The sequence below is a fragment of the Chlamydotis macqueenii genome, chromosome 5, assembly GCF_036417535.1.
Source record: "Chlamydotis macqueenii isolate bChlMac1 chromosome 5, bChlMac1.mat, whole genome shotgun sequence".
Lineage (NCBI taxonomy): Eukaryota > Metazoa > Chordata > Aves > Otidiformes > Otididae > Chlamydotis > Chlamydotis macqueenii.
In genome coordinates this window covers 6,455,484-6,483,254 of record NC_141560.1, presented here as the reverse complement: position 1 = coordinate 6,483,254, position 27,771 = coordinate 6,455,484, and the positions used below count along the sequence as shown (strand labels likewise).

The window sequence follows — 27,771 nt, the reverse complement described above, 5'->3', positions numbered from 1 at the left end:
TGTATTTTCAAGCACACAGACCCAACAGGATGATTGCAGTATTAGTAAGTATGTTTTTGTAGCATCACATATTTTCTTAGGGAAGAGGAGTCCATGAATGTAAAGGCTCTTAAAGCTTGCTTTCTATTGACCTCAGTTTACACTGTAATTTTTGTCAAGGCTCTGTGTCACGGTGACTTTCTTGCTAGCTCAAGAGGGCCAGAGAATGCACTTCAAAATATAGCAGGGCCGTTCCTTAGTGAGCCCCAGGGCCTGAGTATACTGCCTTCACAGGTGCTACTGGTTTTTAAGGTTTTGTTTATATGAATGTGTTTAACTAAATATGCTTTAGAATAAGAATAATGTGAATGATATTTTTTTTTCTCCCTAAATAAATGTGTGGGTATGTAATACTCAGAGGTAAAACTGGCTGATTTTAGACAGGAGATCAGTACAATTCCATTGACTGGAAGAAGCGCTGATTCCAAAGGGATAGTCTTCAAAAAAAAGGGCTTTGTCAGGGCAGCATTTTGACCCACTCTTCTGCTAGGAGGTAAAAGGTCTCTCCTAAGTCTGAATAGTGCAGTAGGCCAATCTTGTAAAGAATTTGGTAAGTTTTTATAGTATTGCATCTGGATACCTTTACTTCTCTGGACCACATGATCGCGGACTCCATTTACTGCTGTGTCAGTCGTGTCCACTTCAGCCAGCCTTGTGGTCACAGAAGCATATTGTGCACAGGTGGTATTTTCTATTTATGTTTGACATTCATAGTTACAGACTAAAGTTCCCAATGTAGTATGTGCTCTGTAAACATACGGTAAGAAGGGATGTGGTGAATTTATTTATAACTATGAAGGAGACCATGTAAGGAGCTCCTTGTTCTAAATAGATGTGTAGAGTCTGTGCTCAAAACCTTCTGTATTTATTACAGTTGTTACAGTCAGTCCAACTAAAAATATTGCCTCTAACCTTGTTTTGCTTATTTCTTCAGATGGTCTTGGCTACAAAAACTCCACTACTGTGCACTGATTCATCAAGTTTAGAAAACATTTGCAGCGCATAGCTGTAATTTTTCAAGTTTTTTTTTTTTGTTTTTTATCTTTTCAGACATTTGAAGAGACTGCAGAAGATCAAGCTAGTTCTGAAATGACTGAAGGAAAAAATCAGAAAAGTCTAGAGAAGCCAAAGGAGTTTAAAGAAAGGTACATCTAAAAATGGTTTATTTCTCTTGCTGTCATCCAGAGTACTATCTCAGTATTTACTCAAGACTGCCACAAAACACAAATTGTTGCTGAATAATGACAGGCAAGCTTCCTAACCCTGGTCATGTGATTTAATTATGTAATTTTAAAAGTTTTATATTTCTTGGGGTTAAGATGGTGCTGAATTTTGCTTCTTGGGAGCTAAATGTATCTGGAAATATGCTGTTCAAAAGTATTTTATAGAAACCTTTGCTCCTCACAGCTACTGCTGATAGATCTATGTGAATAGTTTTATGAGTTTTGAATGCAACTCCAGTGACTCTACTAAATGTGTATTTGGAGAAAAAGAGTCAGGGTTCCACATGTCATCTGTCTTCAGCTCTGAACTACTTAAGAAGTTTAACTCTTAATTTAGTTCTTAAAACAAGCATGAGTGAAAGTTTCATAGACAGGATTAATGGCTTAGTAAATTAGGCAGTGGTCATTTACAACTGGGACTCACTTTAGTTTGAGCTCAGTTACAATGACTGAAAATCACCATCAGGACTGTCTTGCATTTATGGAGACTCCATGTGAATTCTGAAACATTACCCTTACAGCTGGTGCTTTTAGACCAATATCCATTTTAAACTGAAAATACGTCCAAAAGACTTTGCCCAAGTGATTTTACATTATGGTATGCTTAAAAAAGAAGCTTTTTAGGGCTTTAAATAGAAAGTTAGTGAACTATATCTATATTTTAATAATCCCTAAGATCCTTTCCACAGGGGCATTTTAGGTCTTTAATATCTTCTTACGGACCAATGAATTATTCAGATGATTTTTTTTTTTTTTTTGTCGTTTAAGCCCTTACACCCATTCTACCTTTTTGTATAAGATTTTTGTAACTGGCAAGACCTCAGAAACATAGAAAAGAAAGAAATCCACTTAGTTTTAAGACTAGGTTAAAAAAAAGATGGGAAGCACTCCTTTTGAATTTGCAAAGAAACCCATGGATGTGCAGTCTGCAGAAAGGAAAATGCCAGTTAAAGACCTATTATAGAAAGCAGAGATGTGTGCTTTGCGTGTGAAGGCGCTCGATCAGGCTCCTCGTGGAAAGGAATTGATAGGGTGCATTGCTAGCCCTGCCAGTTGTATGTTTAAGTCCGTGTCATGGAGTCTTCAGGTGCTAGTACCTTCACCTGAAGTTGTGTCTTGATTCCATACAAGTAGATCTTTTTAGTGCTCTTACTGAACCAATAATTCTGTGACTTGCATCCTGGTTATAAGATATTGTAAGCATTTTACACTATCTTAACTCACATTGCCTTTTAAGCTCAATGTATGCATTTATGTGATACAGCATATGGTATCAGACCATAACCTGCTGTTAAATTTTAAAGCTTATTTAGGTAAATCATACCCATAACATAAACACTTGTAGAAAATGCTATTAAAATTGTTTTAAAAATCTCTATTTGGCATTAGTGTATTAAAAAAAGAGAGTCTTTGCTAGAAAGCGTAGAAGTATTTGACTAAGTAACTACTGATGTTAGAAATAGTTGTATTATGAATCTGTGATTACAATCACTGTGAAAAAAACCACAAGCAGAAAATGTGCTAAGGTAAGGAGTCATATGAATTAAAACCTTTGCAGACTCAATGCAATGTACAAAAATATACCGGGAGAATATAGGTACCAAAGGCAGCAGCCTCTTGTGAGCTGTTCTGCAGTCACTACAAGGTTACTACTGAGCAAAGAGACCTTTGTGAAGAAAAATGAGATAACTTCATCTTCTGCCACAAAAGAAGAAAAAAGAGTTGTACTGTGAATCTCCATGAACTGATGCAGAGCAGTGTGAAGAAAAACCAGCAGTATCAAGGGAAAGAACTAAACAGAGCAATGAAAGCACTGAGAAGAACAATGTACAGATTAATACCCATGAAATGCTTTAGAGAGCCACGAGGCAAGAAACCAACTTGCAAATTAATGAATAGGTGCTGATATACATGTTCTCCTTTGGGCAGGAGGATGGCAGTTGTCACTGTTCTTTTAAAAGGCTTGGAATATTTTAGTTTGAATGACTTATTGGTGGTCAGCTAGTTGTTGATTAGACTGACTGCAAAACGCAGATTCCTCTTCTCATACCAGCTGTTGTCTCTGATTAGTGGGTTTTCATAGTTCACCAGTTACACAGATGAGTATCATAGTTAAAATTTCCAAATCAAGAGTTGACCTCAGTCACCAAGTAGGTCTCAAGTCTTTTGAAGCCCTAGCCTTGCTTTCTCAATTAGAGATTATATTTATTACACAGAAAGGCTGACATCTGGAACTGTGGTTTGGCATATGTCATGTTCATTCTCTGTGCTTTTGTAAAATGTTTGACAGAGCTTTAATTCCATTATTCTGTATTTTTTTTTTCAATTAGATTATGTATTAATTCCGCCTCTGAATATCGTAGGTTTGAAGTGAGAGATTTTTGCTAAAACTTCTTGTGAAGGATATTCCATGGCGGATCATTGTAGTTCTTTCAGTATCTTTGCATTACATGTGATTAGCTTTTACTGACCAAAGAAAAAACTTTGTAATGTAACTATTGGAAAAATACTTACAAAGCTGTTTCTGGACTTCTAAATGTCAGCATATATGAAGAGTCAACCCTGTGCTGACCACAACCTGACATGCAATTATTAGTTAGTGTGGCAGCTAGTTATTAAAAGTCCTGCTTCCAAAAGGAGTTGCTGGCATGTGCCTGATTAGAATACTGAGCATGGCTTCAACAGAGTCCCGGTAAACACCAGACTAGCCAGTGTGATTCTTCTTATGTACAATCAAATACACTTGATTCCTGTAGTGAAGATAAAGTCATATTCATCTTTGGGCTTCATTATGCTGTGAAGAAGAAACTACTGCTAAGGAAATGTGATTTTATTTTAACTTAAGAATATCTATTTTTTTCTTTGAATTTTAGTAAAAAAATGTTATCTATTTCGCAGTGTGAATCAAGATAAAGATTTTTTATCTACACAGACATCTGCTAACAGTGAAGTAGAGAAAGAAGACAAATGGTCTTTCTTGTTACTACAATTTGGACTATTTTGAGCTTCAGTATGCAGTTTGATTTTTCTTTCAATGGTATTAATTATATCACAGAAGATGCATGTGGGTTTTTTTTTCAATAGTGTTTTTGGGGAGGGAAGAGAGCAGGTGTAATGCATGTGTATAAAGTTTAACTGCAGGCTCTTTTGGAAGGTTTTGTTCCAAATACATGTCTTCTCAATCCTGTTTGTAACTCTGCCATCATTACATTCTTCTTAATAGATATGCATTGTAAAAAAATGCTTTATTTCGTGGAGAGTGAATTTTTAGAAATATGAGTTGTTTGCTAGGCTCTACAGAAGCACGTGGAATCTGACTCCAGGAACTTTTAAAACCACAATTTGGCATCCTAAGTTCTTTAAAAAAAAAAGGTTTATGGCAATCTAACTCATGACCTCAGCAGCAGCAGCCTTGCTGGATTTATTTTTGAGTGATTATTGTGGTAAAGTGGCCAAATAAGCCATTTTGAACAAAGTGAAGCAGTTTTAGCCAGTGTTCTGTGCCTAGCTTTGTTTTTGTCTCCTTGTTTTTGCGCTCCCCGTATCTGAATTTAAAGATACACCAGCCATATATACATCTTATTTCCTGTAGTACTCATTCTTGGCACAGGTAATACCTATATTTACTGTAAATGAAAGAAATAACAGATTTTAAAAATGTATTTTATTATTCCTATTTTTTTTAATTGATGTTTTGGGTGGTATATGGTTTATATGGTTTGTTAGCTCTCAATCCAGCACAGCACTAGATGTGTATGTAACTTTACAGGTGAAGATTGTCCTTTTCATCAGAGTTACTTTTATGTGAGCACAGTTGTGCATGTGTATTAGTTTAATGTATTGTTAGGTCCATATATCTTAAACAGTGCTTCTAGTCTGGTATTTTTAAATCAGTGTTGCTAGTTTTACTCCATGCTACCTTGTAAAGTGTGTCCTACATTTTATCTCATTTTTTATTCATGGAAAATTCCAAGAAGAACAAAAAACTGCCTCAATTCTTCATTTGTTCTGAATAGCATTGTTTAGTCAGCTATAAACCAGATGTTGTAGCTAGAAGCAGAGAGGCGCTAAGCAGGAATGCCAGAGAGAAAATAAAATAGAACTCATTATTTTTAAAAATGGTAAATGTTCCTGTGCCAAATAGCCACTTTACCCTGCATTGTTCTGCTAACCCTTGTCTTTTTGCACTGTAAAAGGCTATTTACCCTACACAGATAATTAGCCCACAAGTGAAAACACTTGCTGCAGTTTTCTCTTTTGTGTGTGTATAGTGTGAGTATTCCAGACTATCTCAGAGAGAGAAAAAGTGTTTTTAAATGTGAAAATGTGATTTCAGAACTACAAGAATGAAGTACTTTGATAAAAATGTAAAACTCCAAACTACTAATACTTGTATTTGATACTGACAAAATTTAAGCCTGCAATGTTCTTATGATTGCCTTATTACTACTTTGTATTGTCTTCTTTCAGTTATATTCTCTGTCTGATATTATTTAAAGAAATACTCAATTTTTATCAACTTCTGGAGTTGAAAGAGGTAGAACCTCCCTGGCAGCATGCATTTCCCTTGAAAACTCCACGTATTTGAAGCAGTTGTATTTTATAATTTCCTTTCTTTTGCAGCTGTTAACTTAATTTTTTTTTTTTTTTTTTTAGGATATTTGACGAGAGTGAACATCCATCTTTGCTAAATGAGAAACATCAACTGTATAAACCTTTACATGTCCCAAGCATTCCTTGCAAATTAGTCCCGTCTGTACAGAGCACTAGATTCTCAATGCAACGAACAGAAACAGGTGCAGTGTGTTTAATGATCTTTCTGTGAGGATTTTGCATGGTTTTTGTGTAAATGAATTGAAACCATGATAACAGATCTACTGAACTGCTCCTGGTGTGGTAGTTGAAGCCAGGCTTTCAATGGAAGCTGGGTACTACCTGTCTTTGTGTTCTGAAAATCTACGTCCAGTTCCTCTCTTATCTGTGCAACACGTAAAGTAACGTGACAGGTGTACATGATGCCTAGTGCCAGAAAAGTCTGAAACAAACCTTTAGCACTGTTTGCCTAAATACAGTAAATATTAACCAGTAGTGGCAGTAAATTGAATGATACTTTCATAGTTTGTGACAATTTTCTTTTAGCTATCTATTAACAGGAAAATTTATAAGCTTTGTTCCTGAAGTCAGTTTAACAATGCCATGCTTTGGAAACTAATCCTATTGACAATATTAAGTAATATGTGTTAATTTAGGGAGAGAAGAGAAAGAAAAACCTGTGGAACTTTCAGTGGCCACTAGCAGTTCCTCCAGCCTTGCAGAAAGTTCATCACAGGTATGCAGCTCTCCCGCTGGTGAAAACATGAGATTATATAATCTGTTTTATGCTTTTGATTAAATTTAAAACACTTCAAATATACCTTGTGCTATCATGTTTTATATAAAACTTGTTAACACTGGAACCAGGACACTCATCTTGGTAATCTGCTATTACTTGGTAATCATAATAAAAATCTTTCTTTGATGCCATTTCTAATTCAGCTGGAAATACATATATTCTTACAAAGTGCAACTGGTAGCCAAACTGGAGGTGGACCATCTGTCCAAATAATTTTGTATAATAGTTTTTAAAATTTAGAATAACCTTTGTAGATTCACTTGGTTATATGTAGCAAATTTTTTGAATTCTAAAGGAGGAACATAATCTACTATTACTGATTAGTCATCAGTCATCTACTGTGTAATGAAAGATTTCATAAGGACTAAATGTGCAGGATGCTATACAGGACTGCCTACAGTTAACAGCTCAGTTCTGAAGTTTAACGAGAAATAAAAATCTGGGCTGAGAGGAATAAAACCACAAGGAGCATTGCTTTGTACACTTGAGAAGTCCGCAACTACATTTTCCATCTCTCACCCTGTAAACAAATAATTCCTATGGCACTTTTTTGAAAAGGTGAAGTGTATTGCAGCTTAATATTTTAAATATACAAACAAAATAAAACAATCCAGAAACAAGGTGAAGGAACAACTTGCAGAGTTATGAAGACCACTAATAAAATCTCCTTAACTGCAAGAAGATTCATAGGACCATTAATAACATTGTTAAAGTATAAAAGGAGTACTCAGATAAGGTAAGGCCACAGGAGATGAAATGAAGTTTGCAACTGTGTTTGGTGTGCAGAAGTTTGGGGAAGTTTCTATACCAAAACTTTTCATTGTAAATGACATCTCACTGGACCTATTTAAAACCAAATTGTAATGAACAACAAAAACTGTCAAGTAAAAAAGTAACAGAACCAGTTGTGATTTTCTTAAGAATTTCAAGAAAACTTGAAGGGTGAAGTGAGTGAATCACTAAATGGTTTAGGATGGAACCTGTGGTAGAAGAAGAAGCCATTGTAACATAAGACAACATGAAGGGCTATGGCGAGACTGAGTGGAACAAGACCAGAAGAAATTTCAAGCAATTCTGATTTGTGAGTGGCTGAGGGAGTTGAATATGATGAGGATGATGGAGGAGCTGTTGCCAGGGTAATCCAGAGGCAAAGATGGGAATCTGGGACCTAGAATTGCACTTAGAGAGTAGTGGGAAGCAGGAAGTCAAGGTAAGGGAACTTTAAGAAAGATTCTTACTGATGGCAACAAGGAAAAGAAGATAGAGTCTGAGGAAAAGGGAAAAAGATTGGAGGGAAGGAGATTTCTGTGCTTTGGAAAATGAGTGCTGTAAACCAAGGAGTTGAGTGGCAGGCAGATTCTGCATAACCAGCCCTTTTGTCCCCCACCTCAAATTGAATTAAATTTTATGTATTTTGCAAATTAAAACCAAACCAGAACCAGCAGCTCCCTGTGAAATAATGTGTTATCTGATGCTGAGGCGTAGGTTTCTAGTGCTACTCTGCCCTTAAGACACAAATACATGCTACACATAAGAGTTAGGGCTTCTCATCTGATGAAAGTCTGCGAGGTGGGAGTATTTCCATGTTTTCTGCAGTTTTTAAATCCACCCAGGAGACATATTCACTGATGTGCATACTCACTTTGGCCTTTGGAGGTGGAGACAGGTCTGGCTCCAACCGTTTCTGTATTGTCAAGCAGGAGCAACCTGACTGCAGTAGTAGAAAACGTGGATGAAGTTTGTAAATTATGTAATGTTATCTGTGCAACAGAAAAAATAATTCTTCACCTCTAGTTATAAGTGCCATGAATGAGACTTTATAAAGAATTACAGAAATTGTTTTAGGTAGCATGCTGTTAAAATGTAGGTGAAACAAAGATAGGCAGAAAAGCTTTTATGTTGCCTAACCCCTAAAGAGAGGTTAAAAGAAGGGATTTCCACAGTCTAAGGAGAAATCAGAGTGTTATTGTTGAAGCAACAATTTCATATGCTGCCTCATTTGAAATTTTGCTGTGTTTTAGATGGTTATTGACACTGCAGTGACTGATAACCCACAAATTGCCCAAGTTCCAACAACAACAAGCTTACAAAACCAAATGCAATTCAGGTAACTTTTCTTTAGTAAAGTAGTTTTCATTCTTGAGATTAAGCTTTGTGGAAATAATCTATATTCAGACAAACATTAATTTTTATCTTTTAGACTGCTAATTCCTCCAAAGCAGATGACTTCTAATCAACAGTTTGAGAGTGAAAATACAGTAATAGGTAAAGCACCACTGTCATTTTTTTTTGATAGGATGTGCAGTTACTGTGTGCTGGATCACATAATTATAAAAGAGAAAATTTTCAGGGCCAAATTTTCATTCTGATATTAAGTAGGCTACCATTTATATTCCTTCTCCTTGATTATTTAGTTCAAAATTCAACTATAGCAGTCAGGGAGAGTTCTAATTTCAGTAGAGAGTGCTGTGCTTGGTAGTGTGTGATTCCTTCTGCGTTGACCATTGCTAATGAAAGGAATCTTCCAGCATCTCCTGTAAATCCATGCTCTAGTCTCAAATTACTTGGGTAAAATGAAATCCAGTCTGAAAACCTTCCCAGAAGGTATGGAAAATGCAAAGAGATATAATAAACTCAGAAATTTAGGAATCTTGAAGCATCAGATTAAGATTATTAAAAATGAAAATCAACTTGAGAAATACATACAGAATACTTACAGAAACAAAAAATGGTAGTTACAAATACACTCATAGTTTTTGAAATCACAAGGCACAGAGCTTCTATTTAAATATTTTTTTTTCTAATTATACTGCCAATTTAGACACATGACAAAATTATAGTCTATTTTTAAAAAAAATAGGATCTTAATTATGTATCCTGGAACACAGGATCTTAATCCACAGTGCCTGAAGTGTTTCACGGCCGGAAGCTTAGAGCAGAAAGTCTGATAACATTCTTCTCATTGTCATCCTGGCTTTTGCTCAGTTCTTTAGGATACACTTCATCAGTGTCATATGAATGTGCTTTTTATATTGTTTCCACCTGGTTTCTGTTGACTGCTATTAGCACTCTCGGAGGGCAATAGCTGGATTAGACAAACATAGCACTCTCAGAGAACAATAGCTGGGTTTGAAGAACACGTATGAATCAGCCTAAGCATTGCTTTAACGATAGCAAGTAAGTGTTAGAATGAGAGGTGACTATTCTGGATGTAGCCACGAAGTGGATTATTATGAAACTACAGTCAGAACACGTTCTTACCAATAGCAATGCCAAGTTAGTAAACCTTTTTCAAGGATTATTTCCTGCAACGTAGTTTTTATTTATCCATCTTAAATGCTGTTATAAAACAAGCAGTGCTGTCTTTTTTGTATAGCAAACCAAGAGGCCAAATTTGGTGATAAAGAAGTAGAAGATGAACCAAAGGATTCTTCGTTTATACCTCAAGTAAAGCATTTCTTTTGTCATAAATAATTATTTTATTTAGAATAGTCAGAATATCTTGAAATGTTTGAATCTGTTGGCAAGAGGTAAGTCTCAGAAATTGGGAAAGTGACTCCTTATAAGGCACCCAACAGGTGAGAAGCCCATCAGTGCCTTCTGAAGACTAGTGAAGTGACCATTGCTCTTGATCACGTCAGTGTTCTGTGGGTTTTTATGCTACCTTAACAATAGGCTATTTAGGATGACTATCCTGTGCACATCATAGTTTTTCTATAAATTGGTGCATCTAATTTTCATCAGTGTGAGCTGATCAAACATTAAAAAAAAAAGTTTGCATTTGAAACTCATTGCTTCCACAAAGCTATAGCTTATAGGCTCTGTGCTGGCTACTGGGTCTGTATGATTCCGTTGGCACTACTTTTTCTAGCTGTGCCTGAATGTGAGATCAAGCACACCGTGCTGTAATATTCAAACCAGTTGTGTGTACAGGTTGCATATATATGTGATATCGAGATGTGGTTTAACACTGGCAAGCAGCTAAGCACCACACAGCTGCTTGCTCACTCCCTCCACAGTGGGATGGGGAAGAGAATAAGAACGGCAAAAGTGCAAAAAGTTCTGGGTTTAGATAAAGACAATTTAATAGGTACAGTAAAAGCTGTGCACACTAGCAAAACGAAATAAGGAATTAATTCATTATGTCTCATCTACAGGCAGTTGTTTAGCCATTTCCGTCACATGTAACTGTTACTTGGGAAGACAGATGCTGTACCTCCAAACATCCCCACCTTGCTTCCTCTTCCTCACAGCTTTTATTGCTGAGCACTTCATGTGGTCTGGAGTACCTCTTTGGTCAGTTTGGGTTAGCTGTCCCAGCTGTGTCCCTAGCTTCTTCTGCACCCCCAGCCTACTCACTGGTGGGGCAACATGAAAAGGAGAAAAGACCTTGACATTGTGTAAGCACTGTTCAGCAATAACTGAAACATCCCTGCATTATCAATGCTGTTTCATCACAAATCTAAAATATAGCAGCATACAAGCTATGAACTCTCAGCCAAAAACAATGCACAAGGTCAAGTCTGAGATACCCCTCATCTTCTAGTTGGCTCACTACAGGATAGTGCCTGCAGGTAGCTGGTGGAAAAGGATGTCTTTAAACAAAATTGACTCTGGTGGAAATTACTGCACAGAATCCAAGTGTACATTCCCATTTAACATTTTCTGAGGAAGCAGAAATATGTCAGTCAACTGAAATATATTTTGGTGGTGACGTTCTTCTGTTTCACTAAGAAGTATCAAGAGGAAATCCAGTGTAACTTTATGTATTATGCTAAGACATACTTTAGAGTTAAATAGTTCTTTCATTCAAAATAAGTGTTTTCAGTCAGTTCATGAGTTTCTTTATTTTTTGAATGAAAATTTTCATAGATAGTTTGATACACAAGAAGTGCATTTTAAATTAGATAAATTACAGTTACAATTTTAAGTATGGTGAATATGTTGCTGTGAGCATTTTATTTAAAACTTTTTATTTTTTTTGTGAAAATAAAAATAACTAACCCTAAAACATGTAATGAATATATTTATAAGTAAATGGAGTAATGACATTTTTGGAAATTTTGTATGCTATAAATATTATTTTATATTTATTTTTAATAGGACACAAACACATGTTTTAAGTCAAGTGAAGATAATTGTGACACAGCAGAAGAAAGTGAAGAACATTTTCTAAGAGCACCTGAAACACCTGAGTTTGTAGGAACGCCTGACTCAAAGGGGAAGAGACCCCAGTTCTCTAAAACACCTCCATTTGACTTGTATGATTTCAGATTTTACTTTGATTTTGAGCAAAGTTGTGTTGATATTTATTGTATAAGCATTTCCACTGTTTTTGAAAGATACTATAGAAAGACTTCTCTAGAAAGCTTTTCTGAAAGTATTAACTTTTTTTTTTTCTGGGTTATGCTAGGTAATTTATTAGATTTTCCTCTTACAGTATCATTTCCATGTGAAGCTGTTTTGAAAGAGGGGGAGTCTGCTTAGAAATATGAGACGCAGGTTCTTTGTAGCTCCTTTGCTAAAATGGTTGTCTTTTCCTGCAGTAATATTTGTTACACCAGTTTCTGTCTTTAAAGAGGTTTTTTTTTGGTAAAAGGGTAGAGAATTGGTAAGAACAGCACCTCACTTTGCTTTAAAGAGCTGTGTTGCCTGTTCTTTGTTGATGGAAGCTATGGGAATCTAAAAAAGTGACAAAACAGAAGTAGAACAAAAAGCCATTTACACTACTTAAAAAACTATTAACGTAGTTTCTTCCTTTCTGACTTTACAGCATTCAGAGTTTAGGTTGTGAAGAAGGAACATCAAAATCTCCTGCTTTCTTTTCTCTCATGAACTTCTCCCAGAAGTCATCTGGCTTTAATTTATTTGAGTCTTCTGTGTTTGGGGCAGAAAATTCATCTGATGAGGTAAGAATGAGTACTTGAGAATATTAGCTGTCCACAAAGCAAAATCTGCTAAGAAAACAGCATTGATAGTGAATGAGGTTTTTCAGACTGGTTATCTTGTAGAAAATATTTTTTTTACTAGCTTGCTTAATTTTACATTTGATATCCTTTGAAATGCTTATCGCGTTTCCTGATCATCCCCCTGTGATGACTTCTGATCAAGTATGAATCTTTCCCATATGAACAAGATTGGATCTTGTACAAATGTACAGGTGACTAGATTCACAAAAAGGCTTCTGGTTCAAAAAGGCTTCTGTTGCAACACAAAACTTTAGGTACCCTAGCAGAATTCACAACTCACATGCCTATCTTGTGTAGTTTTGTCTTGCTGAAGTAGGCAATCAGGTACTTAATTTTTTTTTTCCTGTCAATTTTTTACAAAATGCAGAACACTGAGAAAAGGAAGAAAGGAATATCTGTTAGGAATATTGAAGAGCAAATACAGACTAGCTATACTTAAATGGAGGAGATAGGCAGGCAACCAATTGGAACAGGGAATGGAATTCAGGTGTTTCTTTTCCTTTGCAAGTTCCCTAACTGCAGTGCTCTAGAGTGATTTTTACTCTCCTGGGCTAATAGATAATTGGGTATTCAGGAGAGATGTGTGTCAGTGCATAGTGCAGTGGTTAGGTATCACTCGCTGGCAGTGTAGATTCATGCAAATAAGGTATTTGAACCCAGGTATCTCCTATTTCAGTTGGTGCGGTCAGTCTTGAGGTTATTAGATAAAAGGGGAAGAGGGAAAACGCTATTTTATTTTGTGTTTGGCAAGATACGTGTTGTTGATATCTTCTAGCATAAGCTGTGCGTAGGGGAGAATATGCTGGTGAGTAGTTTGTGAATTGTTTAGGAATGGGGTAGGTGATAAGTCACTTAGTGCTGTCAGAACCCACATTATTTTGTGCCTGCTCAGTGGCAGAAACCAGGAATTTAGCAGCCTGCAGCAGTCATGTGGGATTCTCTGAAGTTAGATGTGAGTTTTGAAGGACTTAAGTGTCTATTATAAATCTAGCATAAGGACTCTTCTCAAGAGTGATGAGTGGTTTTCTGCTACTCTATCTGGCAAAATCAGGTCCTACTCAGTAGGCAGTGATTATGTCGTTGGTTAGAGGTTTTCTAAAGTGTCACAGAATGAAATAATTTTGAATCTTTTCAGTTAAAAAAAAAACAGCAGTAAAACAGATCAGATTTTGGTCTATTTTCAATCTGATGGTTTTTTTTTTCCAGAAGAATGGAGGGAGTGTGTTTGCAGATGAGAGCCAATATAATGAAATCTATCTCATCGGAGTATACCTTGCAGCTTTGGGGATTGATACATACATTTGAATGCAGATTTTGTGAATGCTGCTAACATTCACTGGGACAGTGTCTGTCTCACCAAAAGCAAATGAGCTTATTACATATCAGCATTAGAACTTACCTTTTGTCTTTCTCGTTTGTTAACTAAAATGGCTGTTTACATTTCAGACAGAGGAAGGTTATTCTGTGGGAAACGTGAACCCTCTGTCCCCACAGAAGGATATCGGTAAGTCTGAAGCTCAGATGTACCTGTGTGTACCAGCTGTCTTCTGCCTGTGCTTATGGGACTGACAGGCTCATGATCCCGTTTAACAACGCACTTTTGGTTGTCTCAAAGGATGTTCAGTTGTGATAATTGTCGTCCAGTGGTTTATTGTAGTCATTTGTGTATTGACTAGCTTAAATCTTTCTCTGCATGTTTGACTTCAAATGTCTGAGAAGTCATGAAAAAAGAGATGTGAGAAAGAAATAGGGATTGTGTTAGGTAGGTTTGAAGCAAACTGAGAGGAGCTGCAAGGGAGAAGAAAAATTTAAATGTCAAAGCTTTTTCACTGATAAGAGTTCTTTTAATGTAAAAAGCTATAGTACTTGGTAAATACTTTTAAACTTGAGGCTTAAGTACTTTTTAACTTAACGCTACTAACGTAGTAGGTCTGGTGGACTTTTTCCTCCCTCAGCTGAAATGAAAGTGAAGTTTGCATTTGGTTAAAGAAGTCTCAATAGTAAATTGACTTCTGTCAGTTTAAACTGTTGGAAGTACACAATGCAAAACCAGCACAAGTGAGAGAGAGGAGACTCAGACTTAATAAACAGTATCTTCTACTCATACTAAGTGAGCCATACACATTTATGCATTCTTTGTGAAATCCTGGCTTTACTGAAATTAAAAGTCAATTTTTTTGTTATATCAATGGGCTCGAAACTTGTTCTTGATTAAACACTTCTCTGGAGGGAACTGTAGTCTACTCTTTTTGTTTTTGAGGCACTGCAAGTGCAAAGCTACTTTTTTGAAATGGGTGAATATAAGGTGGTATGCATATAGAGCAGTTGTAGAGAAAAGTGTGTGAATTTTGTGTTACTAAATATAAAACTGAGGTGTTTTTCTGTCTGTAGCTTTGTTTCTACAAGTATTTCAGTACTTGATCATGTTCTTCTTTCTTCAGAGAAGAAAGAATCTGCAAAAATACATGGATTTACGAAGACCTTTGTTGCTTAGTATTTAAAATATTTCACCCAGTATATAATGCAGAAGTGTTTTGTTGTTCTAAATCATTCAAGTATTTCGCACTTCATGCTTTGTAGATTCTAATAATGTCCTCCTTGAAGTATCATTTCTAGTGCAGAAATAAACACACAATGGTAAGCTGATACTCAGCAGGATGTTGGGAGTACAATATTATTAAAGAAACATATTATGCTGAATGCAGTATTCTTCCATGAAGATTTAATCTAATTATAAATATAATATATATTCCATATAGGAAGCTTGTTTGGGAAATCGGACAGTGAGGAGGCATTTGCCTTTCCCTTCCCCTCGGAATCGACTTCTCATGCGTTTGGAGATGGAAAAGATGACTTTAGTTTTCCATTTGCATTTGGACAGGATCAGAGATCATCAGAGTCTCCTTCTGTGAAAGGTTTTCATTCTTCCTTACAAAATACAAAGCCATTTACATTCTTTTGAATACCTTTGACTTGCTTTTAAATTCTTTTCCTACTTAGCCTTGACAAATGTTTTCAGTTTCTTAAGTTAAAGTACAAAGCATTTAATCTTCTCCTTTCATTTCATATAAGAATACATTATTGCGATTGCTGCAAGAGCCTGTGTATGTTCATCAAGCATGCATACTTGGAGATGCAGCTGTTGTTTTTCTTATTTATTATCTAAATATGTTGTTTTCATAAAATGTTATGATACACTTGTGGTAAATTGACACTTACAAGCAGTAGAAATATCATTTTACAGTCGTCTTTTGAGTTAATTCAGTGTCTGTGAGAGACCATCTTAACTTCTAGATGAGTACCTTCAGCCTCTGCTATAAACTAAATAACTTGTATAGAAAGTGTTAGTAACTGTTTATTGTAGCAGTAAAAGCTGAGTTTGAGTTAAAGACAATGTTCTTAAATTAGCTGTTATACACAGAATATTTATAAAATTTTGAAATAAACATTTTTGTTAATTTTATGTAAAGTTTTGTAGGTATTTTTTAATATCTGACGCCAAATAATATTGCAATTATAATATTTAACATTTCGACTTCTATCTTTCTAACTTGAAACACTGAAAGCAAATTTCTTCCTCTTTAACTAGTATATTTCAAAAAAGATACAAAAGCACGCAGTTCCCGAAGTATAACCATGGTCAGTACAACTGTGTCCACCAGTTTTCCACAAATGGCATGCTGACTGTTCTGAGCCATCACAGCGCTGTGGCCTGTGAATCCCTCAGAACCATTTCCTCTAGAACCAGCAGTTTCATATTTATAGCCTTTGAAGGAAATACCAGATCATTTTTGAGTTATTTTTTTTTCTGTTACGTGTGAAACCTAGTCACTTACTATGAAGTAAATAGCTTGCCTGACAGCAGGCAAGCAAAATGCTGAAATGGAAGCAAAGCAAATGGAGGGGAGACCACATCATTCAGCAGACTTCCCAGAAGACGTTCCAGAATGCACAATGTCAGAAGGGTACATGGACTGAGTGGAACAAGTTGACAAAAAGCATCCTACCAGTATAGTCTGCACAGTCTTCAATAAAATATCAACAAAGTCCGAAGGGCAGTAGAGTCCTCTTCCCTCTGCTGGCTGCAAAGCCCTAAATGTCCAAAAGCCTGGTTATCTATGCCACTACTTCTTTTCTGCAAAACTCTTAAATGCCTTAGGACTACTTTTGTGCAGCCCAGCTTCTCCTTAAGTACCTGTGTCTAAGGATTGGTGAAAGTTGGGTATTTTTTACTGGAGAGGAATTCAGGAAGTTTAAGTGAAGTGCTGCTGAGATCCAGTTAATAAGAAGTGAGACACATGGATTTGGTGGACTTTATGCTCTCCAAATGTGGGTTTCCATGTTAATCTCTTTTAAACAGTTTTTCTACTCTACTGCATACCTCACAATCTGAAAAAGCATAAGCGAGAGGCAAGTTTGAGAGCCCATCTATGCTGTTTGGGGTAGTGTTTTAGGATATGCTACTGGCAGATATCTGTGATCATTTAGAAAGCCAGGAAGTACAATTTTGTTTACTCGGTTATTCCATAACTGAAGCTTGCTTTCCTGTCTTCTGATGAACGCTGTCATCCATCTCTCTGACATTACAGTCTGGTAGTCAAGGCTGCTGGCTGAAGTGGGAGAAACCATAGTTCTCGGAACTGCTGGATGTTTACTTACACAAATTGGATAGGCTGGGTTAATAACATAGAAGAGAAAGTGACTTCAGAAAGGGCAACCACTTAGTATTTGGGATACTTGTCTGAGATCTAAGAGCATGAACTGCTTGCAGACATGCACTGAGATTTTTCATTAGTGTCAGTCAAACTATGCCCCAAAATGATCCCTTGTTATTATGCCTATAAAATCAATAGCAGTCATAGAATCATAGAATGAATAGAGTTGGAAGGGACCTTCAAAGGCCATCCAGTCCAACTCCCCTGCAAGGAGCAGAGACATCTCCAACCAGATCAGGTTGCTCAGAGCCTCATCCAGCCTGATGAATGTTTCCAGTGATGGGGCATCCACCACCTCTCTGGGCAACCTGGGCCAGTGTTCTGCAACCCTCAGTGTAAAAAATTTTTTCCTAATATCCAATGTAAATCTACCTCCCTCTATCTTAAAACCATTACCCCTCGTCCTATCACAACAGGCCCTGCTAAGGAGTTTCTCCCTGTCTTTCCTGCAGGCCCCCTTTAGGCAGTGGAAGACCGCTATCAGGTCTCCCCGGAGCCTCCTCTTCTCCAGGCTGAACAGCCCCAACTCTCTCAGCCTGTCCTCACAGGAGAGGTGCTCCAGCCCTCTCATCATCTTCGTGGCCTCCTCTGGACCCTCTCCAGCTGGTCCATGTCCTTCTTAAGTTGCTGGATTGCTGAGACTAGCATGTATCTCACTGACCAATGTAATTTGGTTTTGTCCTTTACGTACCTGCCTGACCATGTTCAGCTCTGCTCTGAAAGTGTAGACAGAGATCCTCTTGTCGATGTAGCGGGGGCTGTTTGAGAGCAAAGTGTGATTTGCTCATTACCACTTGTCATGAGCCGTTGTTGCCCCCATGGCGCAGGTACAGTAAATGGACAACGTAGTGTTCCTCATTCCTCAATGCAGAGTTAGTAAGTTTAATTTATATCACCGTTGAAAGTCTGGAAAGCTAACTTAGCTGACTCTGTACTCCAGTGTATGAGGAACAGGTATTACACACATGACTACAACTTAGCTGGAGACCAGTAACCTCCAGCAGCGGGATAGCAATGGCAGCTGGGAACTGTAATCTCTCAAAAGCAGTGCAGCTGTGTGCAAAGTGGTAATATAGTTATAGTGTATACTTCTACGCAGTATCCTTGGAGGTGGGGGTTGCCTTTTTGTTCTGTCCTTGTATTGCATCTAGAAAAATAGTGTTCAGGTTCACGACTGAGCCCTAAGGTAATAGCAATGAAAAACCTCTCATAAATAAGCAAAGCAGGGATTTGACTTTGAGTCTTATATGAGTATCCTAACTGGAGGGCAAAGGTTTATTTAAGGCCCTGATATCTTTACTGTTCCATTTAAGTTTTTAATGACGTTTTTGACAGGAAACCATTTATCTTGAAAATTCCTTGTAAAAGCTAGTGTACCACCCAGCATTAGGTCAGTGCTGGTTAAATATGCTGTGTCACAAAAATGGTAGGAAATATCATGACATCTGAATAAATAAATTTTTGAATTAGTTGAGTACAATTTTTGAACAGTGAAGAATGAAATTTACACTCTTAACCTGCTGCTACCAGGAGGAAGACACTGCTGCCTCATTTTTCTTTCTCCCAGGGAAATAATACCTGTACGGAGATGTCATTTTTTTCTGATCAGAAATAACACAAAGAACATTTCTACACATTTGCCTTGTTGTGCAAAGTGATCTTCCAGTAAAAAAAAAATTGTTATAATTTGTAAGATCATATAACACTTTGACTGGAGCCCCATCTACTATTTTACTCTTAATTTTACTGATGTGTGAGTGTAAAACATGTTTATAAACAGTCCAGGATATTTGACTGAAAAATAAGCAACAGCTGGACAGGTTTGATGCTAAAAAAGAATTTAGAAACTAGGAGGTAAGGACTAATGGAGTGACTTCCAGCAGTTGCGGGATATAGCATTTATTTTTATGTAGTGCTGTTTTATGGCTTCACACGCCACCTTTGATAGAAAATTAGACATTCGTCAAACTGTTCCCACTCAAAAATCAGGTTTCTAGTTAAGAGAAATCTATTAATTTTTGTAACTTCAGTCTAAGTCTATCAATATAAAACATATATACACAGCATAACATTCTTTAGGACAAATTTAATCGTGCTGTTCTATATATTGATTAAGGTGATAAAAGCACAAAAGTTCCTTAATTTTATGTCAGAAAAACTGTTCAAGTATGAATGGGGCACGTGACAGTGTTAAAATTGGTTCCTTACCATATTATATTTTCAATGATAACATTGTGTGAATGCTTGGAGGAAAAAAAAAAGGATATAGCATCACACTGTAGACTCATCTCATGTAATTGGTCACTCATTTTATGTGTAATATATCAAGAGCAACCAGAGTTCTGGGTTGGAAAAATTGCAGTGTTAAAAGTGGTACAACACTGTGTTCCAACTTGCAGTGCTGATTAGAGAATTTTAAATGTAAGTAGTGGCTCTATTTCTAGCTACCTGTTAAGATTAATAGTAAGGTGCAACAAATATCACCTGGTTCTTTAAACATCAAACAATTAATTAAAGCCCTGGTTTGAGATGGAACTGTTTACAGTCAGAGTCACAGTCGTTCCACGCAATTCAAGAAAATTACTGCACTGAACCCCACTGAAATTCTGTACATGACTGCCTGCCCAGTTTGTGCCCTATACAGAGAAAAAATTTCTATTTTTTTTTTAAATTTCAAGACTATGAACATAATTAAAACTTAATGTTGTAAGTAAAGGGGTGTCACTGCATATATGTTGGTAAATGCAAACTTTGGGGGCAGGGTTAGAAGAATCATTGCATCATAAGAAAACAATCTTACCCTATAGCATTAATACGCTTAAGCATTTCAAGGAAAGAAGCTTTAAGTGCTACTTATTGTAACAGATTGGAATGTGTAGACTTACAGTATTAGATAGCAGTAATCTCCCCAGTGCAAGGCTGATTGCATGGGTAGCAAGAGTTGGCTAATCCTTTTCGGCCAATGGCATAAAACAAGGATTAGTTTTTCATTTACCGCAACTGAGTGGGTCATTAGGATCCAAAGACACTAATGAGCCTGAACAGGCAATTGGATTCTGGTTTCAAAGTTATGGGCTAGTTTAAAAGGAGATGATTGTGTCTTTTAATGATCTAAAATGTGATGTTTCAATGACCTTTTCCAGAAAAAAAAAAAAAAGAACGGAAGATATAACCGTGGAACACAAACCTGGAATGTTGACTTTTTCTCTTGGAACTTGAGGTTTTTTTTTTGCCAGATTTGTTGCCTTAGAGGCTGAATGGCTCATTTAGAAATATCTCTGTTGCCTTGCTTTTGTGTTCTGCTCTTGATGTCTCCAGAGTTGACACAAGTCACATGCAATCAAGTCTACATTCCTGGTGGACAGGCACTGTCCTAATATTCTCTGACTCAGACCCAGGTTGTTTGCAGCTCAGCAGTTCTGCTTCCAGACACATCGCTTTGTGCTCTGATGCTAACATCTTGCTGAGAATTTGCCTCTTGGCACGTTATTTCTTGAACCCTCTATCTTGCTTGATTTGATGTGAAGATGATGCTCTTTTTAGCACTTGCAACACGTTACCTTTGGAAAGGTAAATTTTTCCCTTCCACCCTGCTACATCCAAATGTTCTTCTTTTCAGTAATCACTTGAATTCAGCAATAATAGATAGCTTGTATTTGGTTTCATTCAAATCAAAAGATGCTACCAAAAGGGCATAAAAGAAAATATCAAAAGGTTGACATTTCCAAGTTAATAGAATGTTTAAACATGTACCACAGGCAAATACTCTGACTGTTATGATTCCTTGGGAGAAATAATGTCAAGTGTTTTAATAACGTGAACCTAATTTTCTATATTGTGCTACAATCCACAAAGCAGCCACGAAATTATTTCACACAGCACAGGACTTACTCCATAGTCCTTTGAGATTCGGGTTGTAAAAAAGTTCTCTCTAGTGGGGAACCAGCTGTTATGACTGGTGGGAAGCTTGGTAGTTGACAGTCCATAGTGAAACTCAGTTTGGAGCTTGTGGTTCTTGTCTGCTCCCTTCTGCTGTACCAGGACTGCCTTGAGCTAAGTGTGGTGTCCTGCTGGTTTTTTTTCTTTTTCTTGAGGCACGTGTTTCGCTAGTTTTATTATTTCCACAAAATGCATGATGCTGTGATCAGTGGTGTTGCTTACTGCCACAGCTGTAAAGGGCTCATGTCCAGAAGCTGTGGGTATCAAAAGTGATTAAAAATGTTTCTTAACAGTTATCCACAGAATCCTTTGTAAGCAATGCTTCCATTACGTTTCAGGGAGGTGCCGAGCCTTTGAAGCGCTCTAGCTGTTACCCAAACAGGACTGGTGCGCACCACAATTTCAAATCATGCCACATGGCCTGACAAATGACCCTAGGTATGATACATACTTCAAGGTGATTTTTTTTTGCCTTGGGAATCTTGCCCCAAACACTTGACCAGTCATGTTTCTCACTGCTACATATATTGAAGGAGTTATCATATGCAGCTGCCTGTTTCTTTTTCTCCCTCACAGCTGGAAGAGGTTCTCAGAAATATGCCAGTCGTTACCAATGTGATCTTAGAGGTGAGATGTTAAACTGAGGCCCTGACCACCGGTCCTCATTGCAGACTCATTACTTGCCACTGCTCTTGTTTTGTTATAAGAAGAGTGATACAAAACATGGCTTCGTAGATTTTTTTTTTCCATCTTGAACTAATACTTGTGACTCATCATCGGAGACCAAAGAGCACTAGAGTTCTGATAAAAAAGATGTAAATCACAGATCATGTGGAAAACTTAACACTGAACTTCAGAGGTGCTTTTACACCCATGTTGGCCACCCATCCAGAGCACTTAAAAGAAGCTGGTTCTTTGAAGAAGGTCATGACTTCAAGTAAACTTCCACTTTACCTTGAATTGTGCACTTAGCAGGTTTAAAAAAAATAGGGGTTTTTTTTTTTTGCTCGCACAGGAGAAGTATTCTGATCACAAAACCAGTGAGATAACTGTTGGTTAGATTTTTCTACTTTGGGCTAACTTCATAGACCTGAGAGCTGCGAGAGTGGGGTTTGGGGTTGATGTTGTTGCCGCATAGGCTTGTAATCCTTGTTTGCCAATTACAAATTAATATCGTATAGTTGTGACAAAAAATTACAAATCTACTGAGTGCCCATTGCCACATGCAGTAAGAATGTACTGTTACTGTCACTTGTAGACACAGTTGTATCAAAATGACCAATTGTAGTGACAATTTTTAAAAGAATTGTTTAAAAAAGACAAAAATTTGATGGACATAAGAGATTACTTGTCCAGATCGCTCTTTTAAATAGTTCTGAGATATTCTTGGTGCTTATCAGTAAGATGCTTCGATTACTTGTCTTGTGTTGCACTGAAACTATAGATCTGCCTTAGGTGATTATTTTGTCACATGATGACAGTCACTGAGCATCTCTCAATCCCCAGGAACATAATGAGGAACTGAGTTTGAGGTTGGATTGTTGAGGAACGTTGGTTTGTGGTAGACTTCCCACAGGTTCACAAGCAGGATCACAAGCAGAAATATTAGCGCAGATCTTCAGAATCTTTTACTGCTGCCAGAACTGCTGGACACCTGTGGGTACGTAAAGGACATTGATCTCCATGGCTGTCAACAGTGACATTCCCAACAGCTACACATTCACATAAAAGAATTAAAAGTATTAATGGTAGGCAAGAGATTTTTGTGCTAGCATCAAGGGACTGTAAGAGTTTTTCTTCTGAAGACTGAGAAACATTGTGTCAGAATTACGAGATACAGATCAGCTCCCTTTGTACATAAGGCGTCTGGATTTAGCCGAAAGTCTGTGCGCTGCCTGTGTCACTACGATAACCAGGGTTTGCTGGGATACGTAGGAGTCACACGTACCGTCTGCTCGTGTCCCTGTGCTGATTTTGTGGAAGAAGGAAGGCACAGATGATCTAAAACAGAAGAATTCCTGTGTTGCCAAAATTGCTTTAGTCTTACCTTGGGCACCTCTGTGATACACAGCCAAAAAAAGCAAAGGGTTGAGGCGCAAGTCATTTCTCAGTGTGTAAATCACACACTCACAGCAGCGTGTGGCTGGCAGCATGTGCTGCTTTGCGTGTTTATCGCAGCTAGCTCACATATTGCAGTGTCAATATCTTAACCCAGAACATTTTACATCACAAAAAGAAGAAAAAAATAATAGTGCTCCAGTGGACACTGTGTGTATTTCAGTTCCCTTTGCTGAGTTTTATCTGAGCTGACACTACTGGAATAAAGTAGATTGTCAAAGGCTGGGCAGAGTGCTTTTATCATTTGCAAATATTGGCATAAAGTAAAATAATGATGTGAATTTCTGTTTTCTGTCTTTCGTGGCTTACATTGTCAGTTACGGTGATGTTTTTGACAAGGGAGTGCTGCTGGGTTAGTGGTTTCTTCCAGAGCTTCAGAAATAGTTAAGTTATCTGTTGTTACCATCATATGAAGACTGACAGTTGATGGTCAGTGCTTATATATTGTCTTTGTAAATTACAAAATGAAGTTAGGAGCAGTAAATGCATTGCTCCACTTTTATAGGGTTAATTCCATGGGATTATTTGGCATGTACCTGTATTCAGACTTGATAAAATTCGTGGTACTTGTGAAGTTGTGCAGAACAACTTCAGAGAACAGGGTTTTTTTTTTTTTTTTCTGTGATAAAGCAGGGAAAAGAAAAATACTATTCTAAGCAAGTCTCTTGAAAACTTCCAGTGCTTTGGAAGTATTTCTATCTGTCCTGATTTCAGCTAGGACAGAGTTAGTTTTCACCTGCCCTGGGAGAGGAACTGGAGCTGGTGGCCCCTGTGGCTGGGGGACACATCTGGGATAGGTTACTAATCAGCCAACAGCGGGGAGAGTTTGGCCAAATTGGCCAAAGGGCTGTTCCATCCCATGGGACATCATGCTCAGTGTATGAAGTGAGGACGGTGCTGAGGGGTAAGTTCTTGCTACTCAGGAGGGAGCTGGGCATCAGGATTCACTGTGAGCTATGCACTGTATATTATGTGCTGAAGTATATTTTCTGTTATTGTTTTGTTTTCCATTTTTGTTTTCTTTTCCTCTTTTGTTCTCTTAAACTGTTTTTACCTCAACCCACGAGTTCCTCTTCTCTTTCCTGATTCTCATCCCCATCCCATTGCAGTGAGGGTGGAGTGAGTGAGCGACTGTGTGGTATTTTAGCTGCTGAGTGGGGCTAAACCATGACAATATCTCTGCAAGTTACTGAGTGGAAGTTGTTATTAGAACAATGTTTCTATTAGAGCAAATGTGTGCTTCTGTGAGTTGGTTTTGTTAGGTATTACAGTGCAGTCACTCTAATGCTGTTGGAGTTTAATAAGCTAATGATCCACACAGGCACTGTTTAACTATATGTTAAATTTCCCTAACTGAAGTCCTTACAATTAGAAAGTTTTATCATTGAGTCTTGTAATACGAATGCAGTTCAATTAATGTACCTGCATATAAAAAAAAAACCTGACCAAAATCGGAGGGAGTGTCAAAATTTATATATCAAAGTCACTCTTCACTCATATGAATAAATGATAATTAAATATTGAGACGTATGCCTGCATTGTGCTGTAATTGCAACGCAGATATGGGGAGTTCTAAAGTATAACCAGTGTGACCATGGTATTGACAAAAGAAAACAGTAATCGCTGCTAAGTATCTTTTATAATATGCCTGAGATTTCAGGAACTGTGTAATATTGGACCAAACCTGAGTTCTGTGCTATCAGCTACTCCTAAATAAAAACTAGGTTGACTTTCTTATGCACTGTAGTCCAAGCCTTAAATGTTTTACGACTTAAAAAGGTTGGACAGACAATGGTGGACTGGATCATAAAATGCTGAGTGCTGCCCACAAGTGCTGAGCGTGTTTGGTTTCCAGTGAAGCCGATGGGAGTTAATGTTGCTTAGCACCTCTCAGTACCAGTCAGTCTGCTCCATCAAGCCTGTAGGACTCGTTGAAAAGAAAATATCAACTAAAATAATAAATAATAAGCAATTCCCACTAGATTCATAATATTTCTGGGGACGAAGGGGTGGGGGAAGCGGGGAGGGGAAAGACTTAAAAGAAGTACTAGGCATTTGGAGAATGTGACAGTTGGAAATAAAACAGAATTCGTCTCGTTGGCCAGTTTTTGTTAGGATGTCTCTGGAAGGCATCGTGCTCCAAATTCAAACCGGGCCATTTCCACTAGATCAATGTTACTGACAAGCCATGCTCTGAGCAGAGTTGTCATCAAGAACTTAAGCTGGGAGAAACTTATAAAATCTGAAAAACAGCAGCTTTCAAAGTGTTGAATGTCCTTTCAAGTGCATGTCAGTCTAGAAAGATGCTGAAAGAGCAAATCTGATGAGGGAAAGAGAGGCAAATAGCAAGAAGGAAGAAGTCACAGAAAAGATCCTTGGTGTTGAGGACTGACAACTCGTTCCAGAGATACAACACCCTTCCTCCTTCTTACCCCCACGTTGTACTGTAGACTGTAGGTAAGATTAATCAGCGTCTGCGTGCTCCAGTGCTTTCAGAGCTGGATTTAAGCGGTGTAAGGCAGATCTGCGGCACAGCTGTGCACAGCCCAGCGTTTAGCGTGTTTCGTTATTTCCCAGCGGTGCAGCAGTTGTCAGGCCAACGTCAGTCAGTGTAAAGATGCTGCAGTCAACAGCAATATGTCAGGTAAGCGGCCTGGGAAGCTGCCCTTATTCTTCCTGTAGTAAATACAGGCTCTGTTGGGGTTATTTTTATCGCCATTACTACAGTCAGCGTTACAGCTTCTGGCAGCTGTTGTGGGAGGCGAAAAGAAGGCCGTCCATATGGTGCTGCGTGTCGTATCAAAAGCGCCCGGCGGTTGGGAAAATTCTTACAAATGTCAACGGTGGGTCAGTTAAGGCCTGATTTTTATCTCGGCAAAGTCAATGGGGATTTTGGCGTTTATTAGTAGGAGCAGAAACAAAACCTTAATCCCTGGCAATTTGCTGTGTATTACGTTATACAGAGCGACACAGATGCGCACAGTACACTGTGAAAAACATGGGGTCGTAGGTGCCGTCGCCTGCTCTCCCCCAACAGTGGGACTGACGCCAGGGTGGACTCTGCACACAGCTTGGGCTGCTGTTTCAGGCCACCATTTTCATTTTTTTCCGTCTCCTGTGAGAGAAAATAAGTTTTGGGGAAGTAGATGTGATTCACTAACCTTTTTATGCCACCCTCAGTCTCTCTGCTGGTGAACTGTCAAGATGCTGAGAGTATCACTTGGCCGGATGCGATGTTAGCTACTGCACGTGTCATGAGATCTGGAGCAGAGTGACAGGCAAGACCAAGAAAAGGAAAGGGAGGGCATTTAAACAGAGTTTGAAGCAGGGGAGAACAAGCAGGAAAATGGATAGAAATAAGCAAAAAGCAGGATATTGCAAAAAGAACAGGATCACGAAGCATGAAGAAGGAGCACTGGATGGGAACACAGATCCCAAAATGGGTCCTGTTAATTCCAGCTGAGTCACTTTGACCCAAATGCTTTACCTTCTCCTTGTCTCCTCCCCGCTGTGCGTTGGCTCCAGGGAGTGCTGGGCACTACTTTGAGGATGTGGCCAACTACTGCTGGGCAAGGACCTTTCTTTACTGGTTTTATAGCTTTGATTAGGGCCTCGATGGCCAATTACGTCAGCTGAGAGGGACCAGTAATCTGAGGACATGCTGAGGTAAAGATTTAGCGAGTAAAACCGTTGCTGAGATGGGCAGTAGCAAAAAAGTTTGGAAATCCTGATGCAGAAATGCCCGTCTCTGCGCTCCCGCTTATGTAAGTCCCCTGTTGTACAAAGTGCCAGCCCTGGCACCCAAAGCTGCCGCACCGGCCTGGTTTCACCACAACATAAAGTATCTTTTCATTTGGTGTTTGCTTACAACGCGCCTCATTGTTCCACAGTGTTGACCTGAACATGCCAAAGCAGCTGCTCTTTGTTTGTGAAGTGGGCTGCACTTAATCTAGGCGCTGTTCCAGCCCAACAGACCCTGCTAAAATTGATTTCTGTGTCTGAGCTGCTTGCACGCTGCTAGAACAGGACTTGTGTCTGACCAGCTCCTTGGATGTACTGTCAGGAGTGGAAGAACGCTCAGAGCATCACGGATGGAGGATACCTGCGTCACTGGGGTGAGATTTTTTTTTTTGTGATGGATGGAGCCAGTCCCCTGAACTCAGAGCTCACTTTCTTCTCCATCTCCTTGTGACAGCTAGAGGTACCAGCTGATTTCAGCAACTGAGTATGACAGAGTTGCCCCAAAGTGGTAATATTTATCATATGATGAATTTGTTTCATGTGATGAGTTTGTTTAACAAGGAGCCAAGTGTTAACCGAGTCTGGTTACATTCCTGATCCTTTCTCAGAGCTTTGGAAAGTAGACCAAGGACAAA

General features: G+C 38.2%; 1 protein-coding gene across 1 annotated transcript in view; it reads left to right on the top strand.

Annotated features, from left to right (window-relative positions):
• C5H14orf39 (chromosome 5 C14orf39 homolog) overlaps positions 1–15,585 on the top strand; it is a 29,693-nt gene extending 14,108 nt beyond the window's left edge. Inside the window, exons 8-17 of the mRNA XM_010115970.2 lie at positions 1,090–1,184; positions 5,919–6,058; positions 6,512–6,591; positions 8,676–8,761; positions 8,855–8,919; positions 10,031–10,101; positions 11,758–11,915; positions 12,428–12,563; positions 14,070–14,127; positions 15,383–15,585. Coding sequence (XP_010114272.2) covers positions 1,090–1,184; positions 5,919–6,058; positions 6,512–6,591; positions 8,676–8,761; positions 8,855–8,919; positions 10,031–10,101; positions 11,758–11,915; positions 12,428–12,563; positions 14,070–14,127; positions 15,383–15,585 — 1,092 coding nt within the window. The remainder of the gene's footprint in view (positions 1–1,089; positions 1,185–5,918; positions 6,059–6,511; positions 6,592–8,675; positions 8,762–8,854; positions 8,920–10,030; positions 10,102–11,757; positions 11,916–12,427; positions 12,564–14,069; positions 14,128–15,382) is intronic.
• The last annotated feature ends 12,186 nt before the right edge of the window (positions 15,586–27,771 follow it).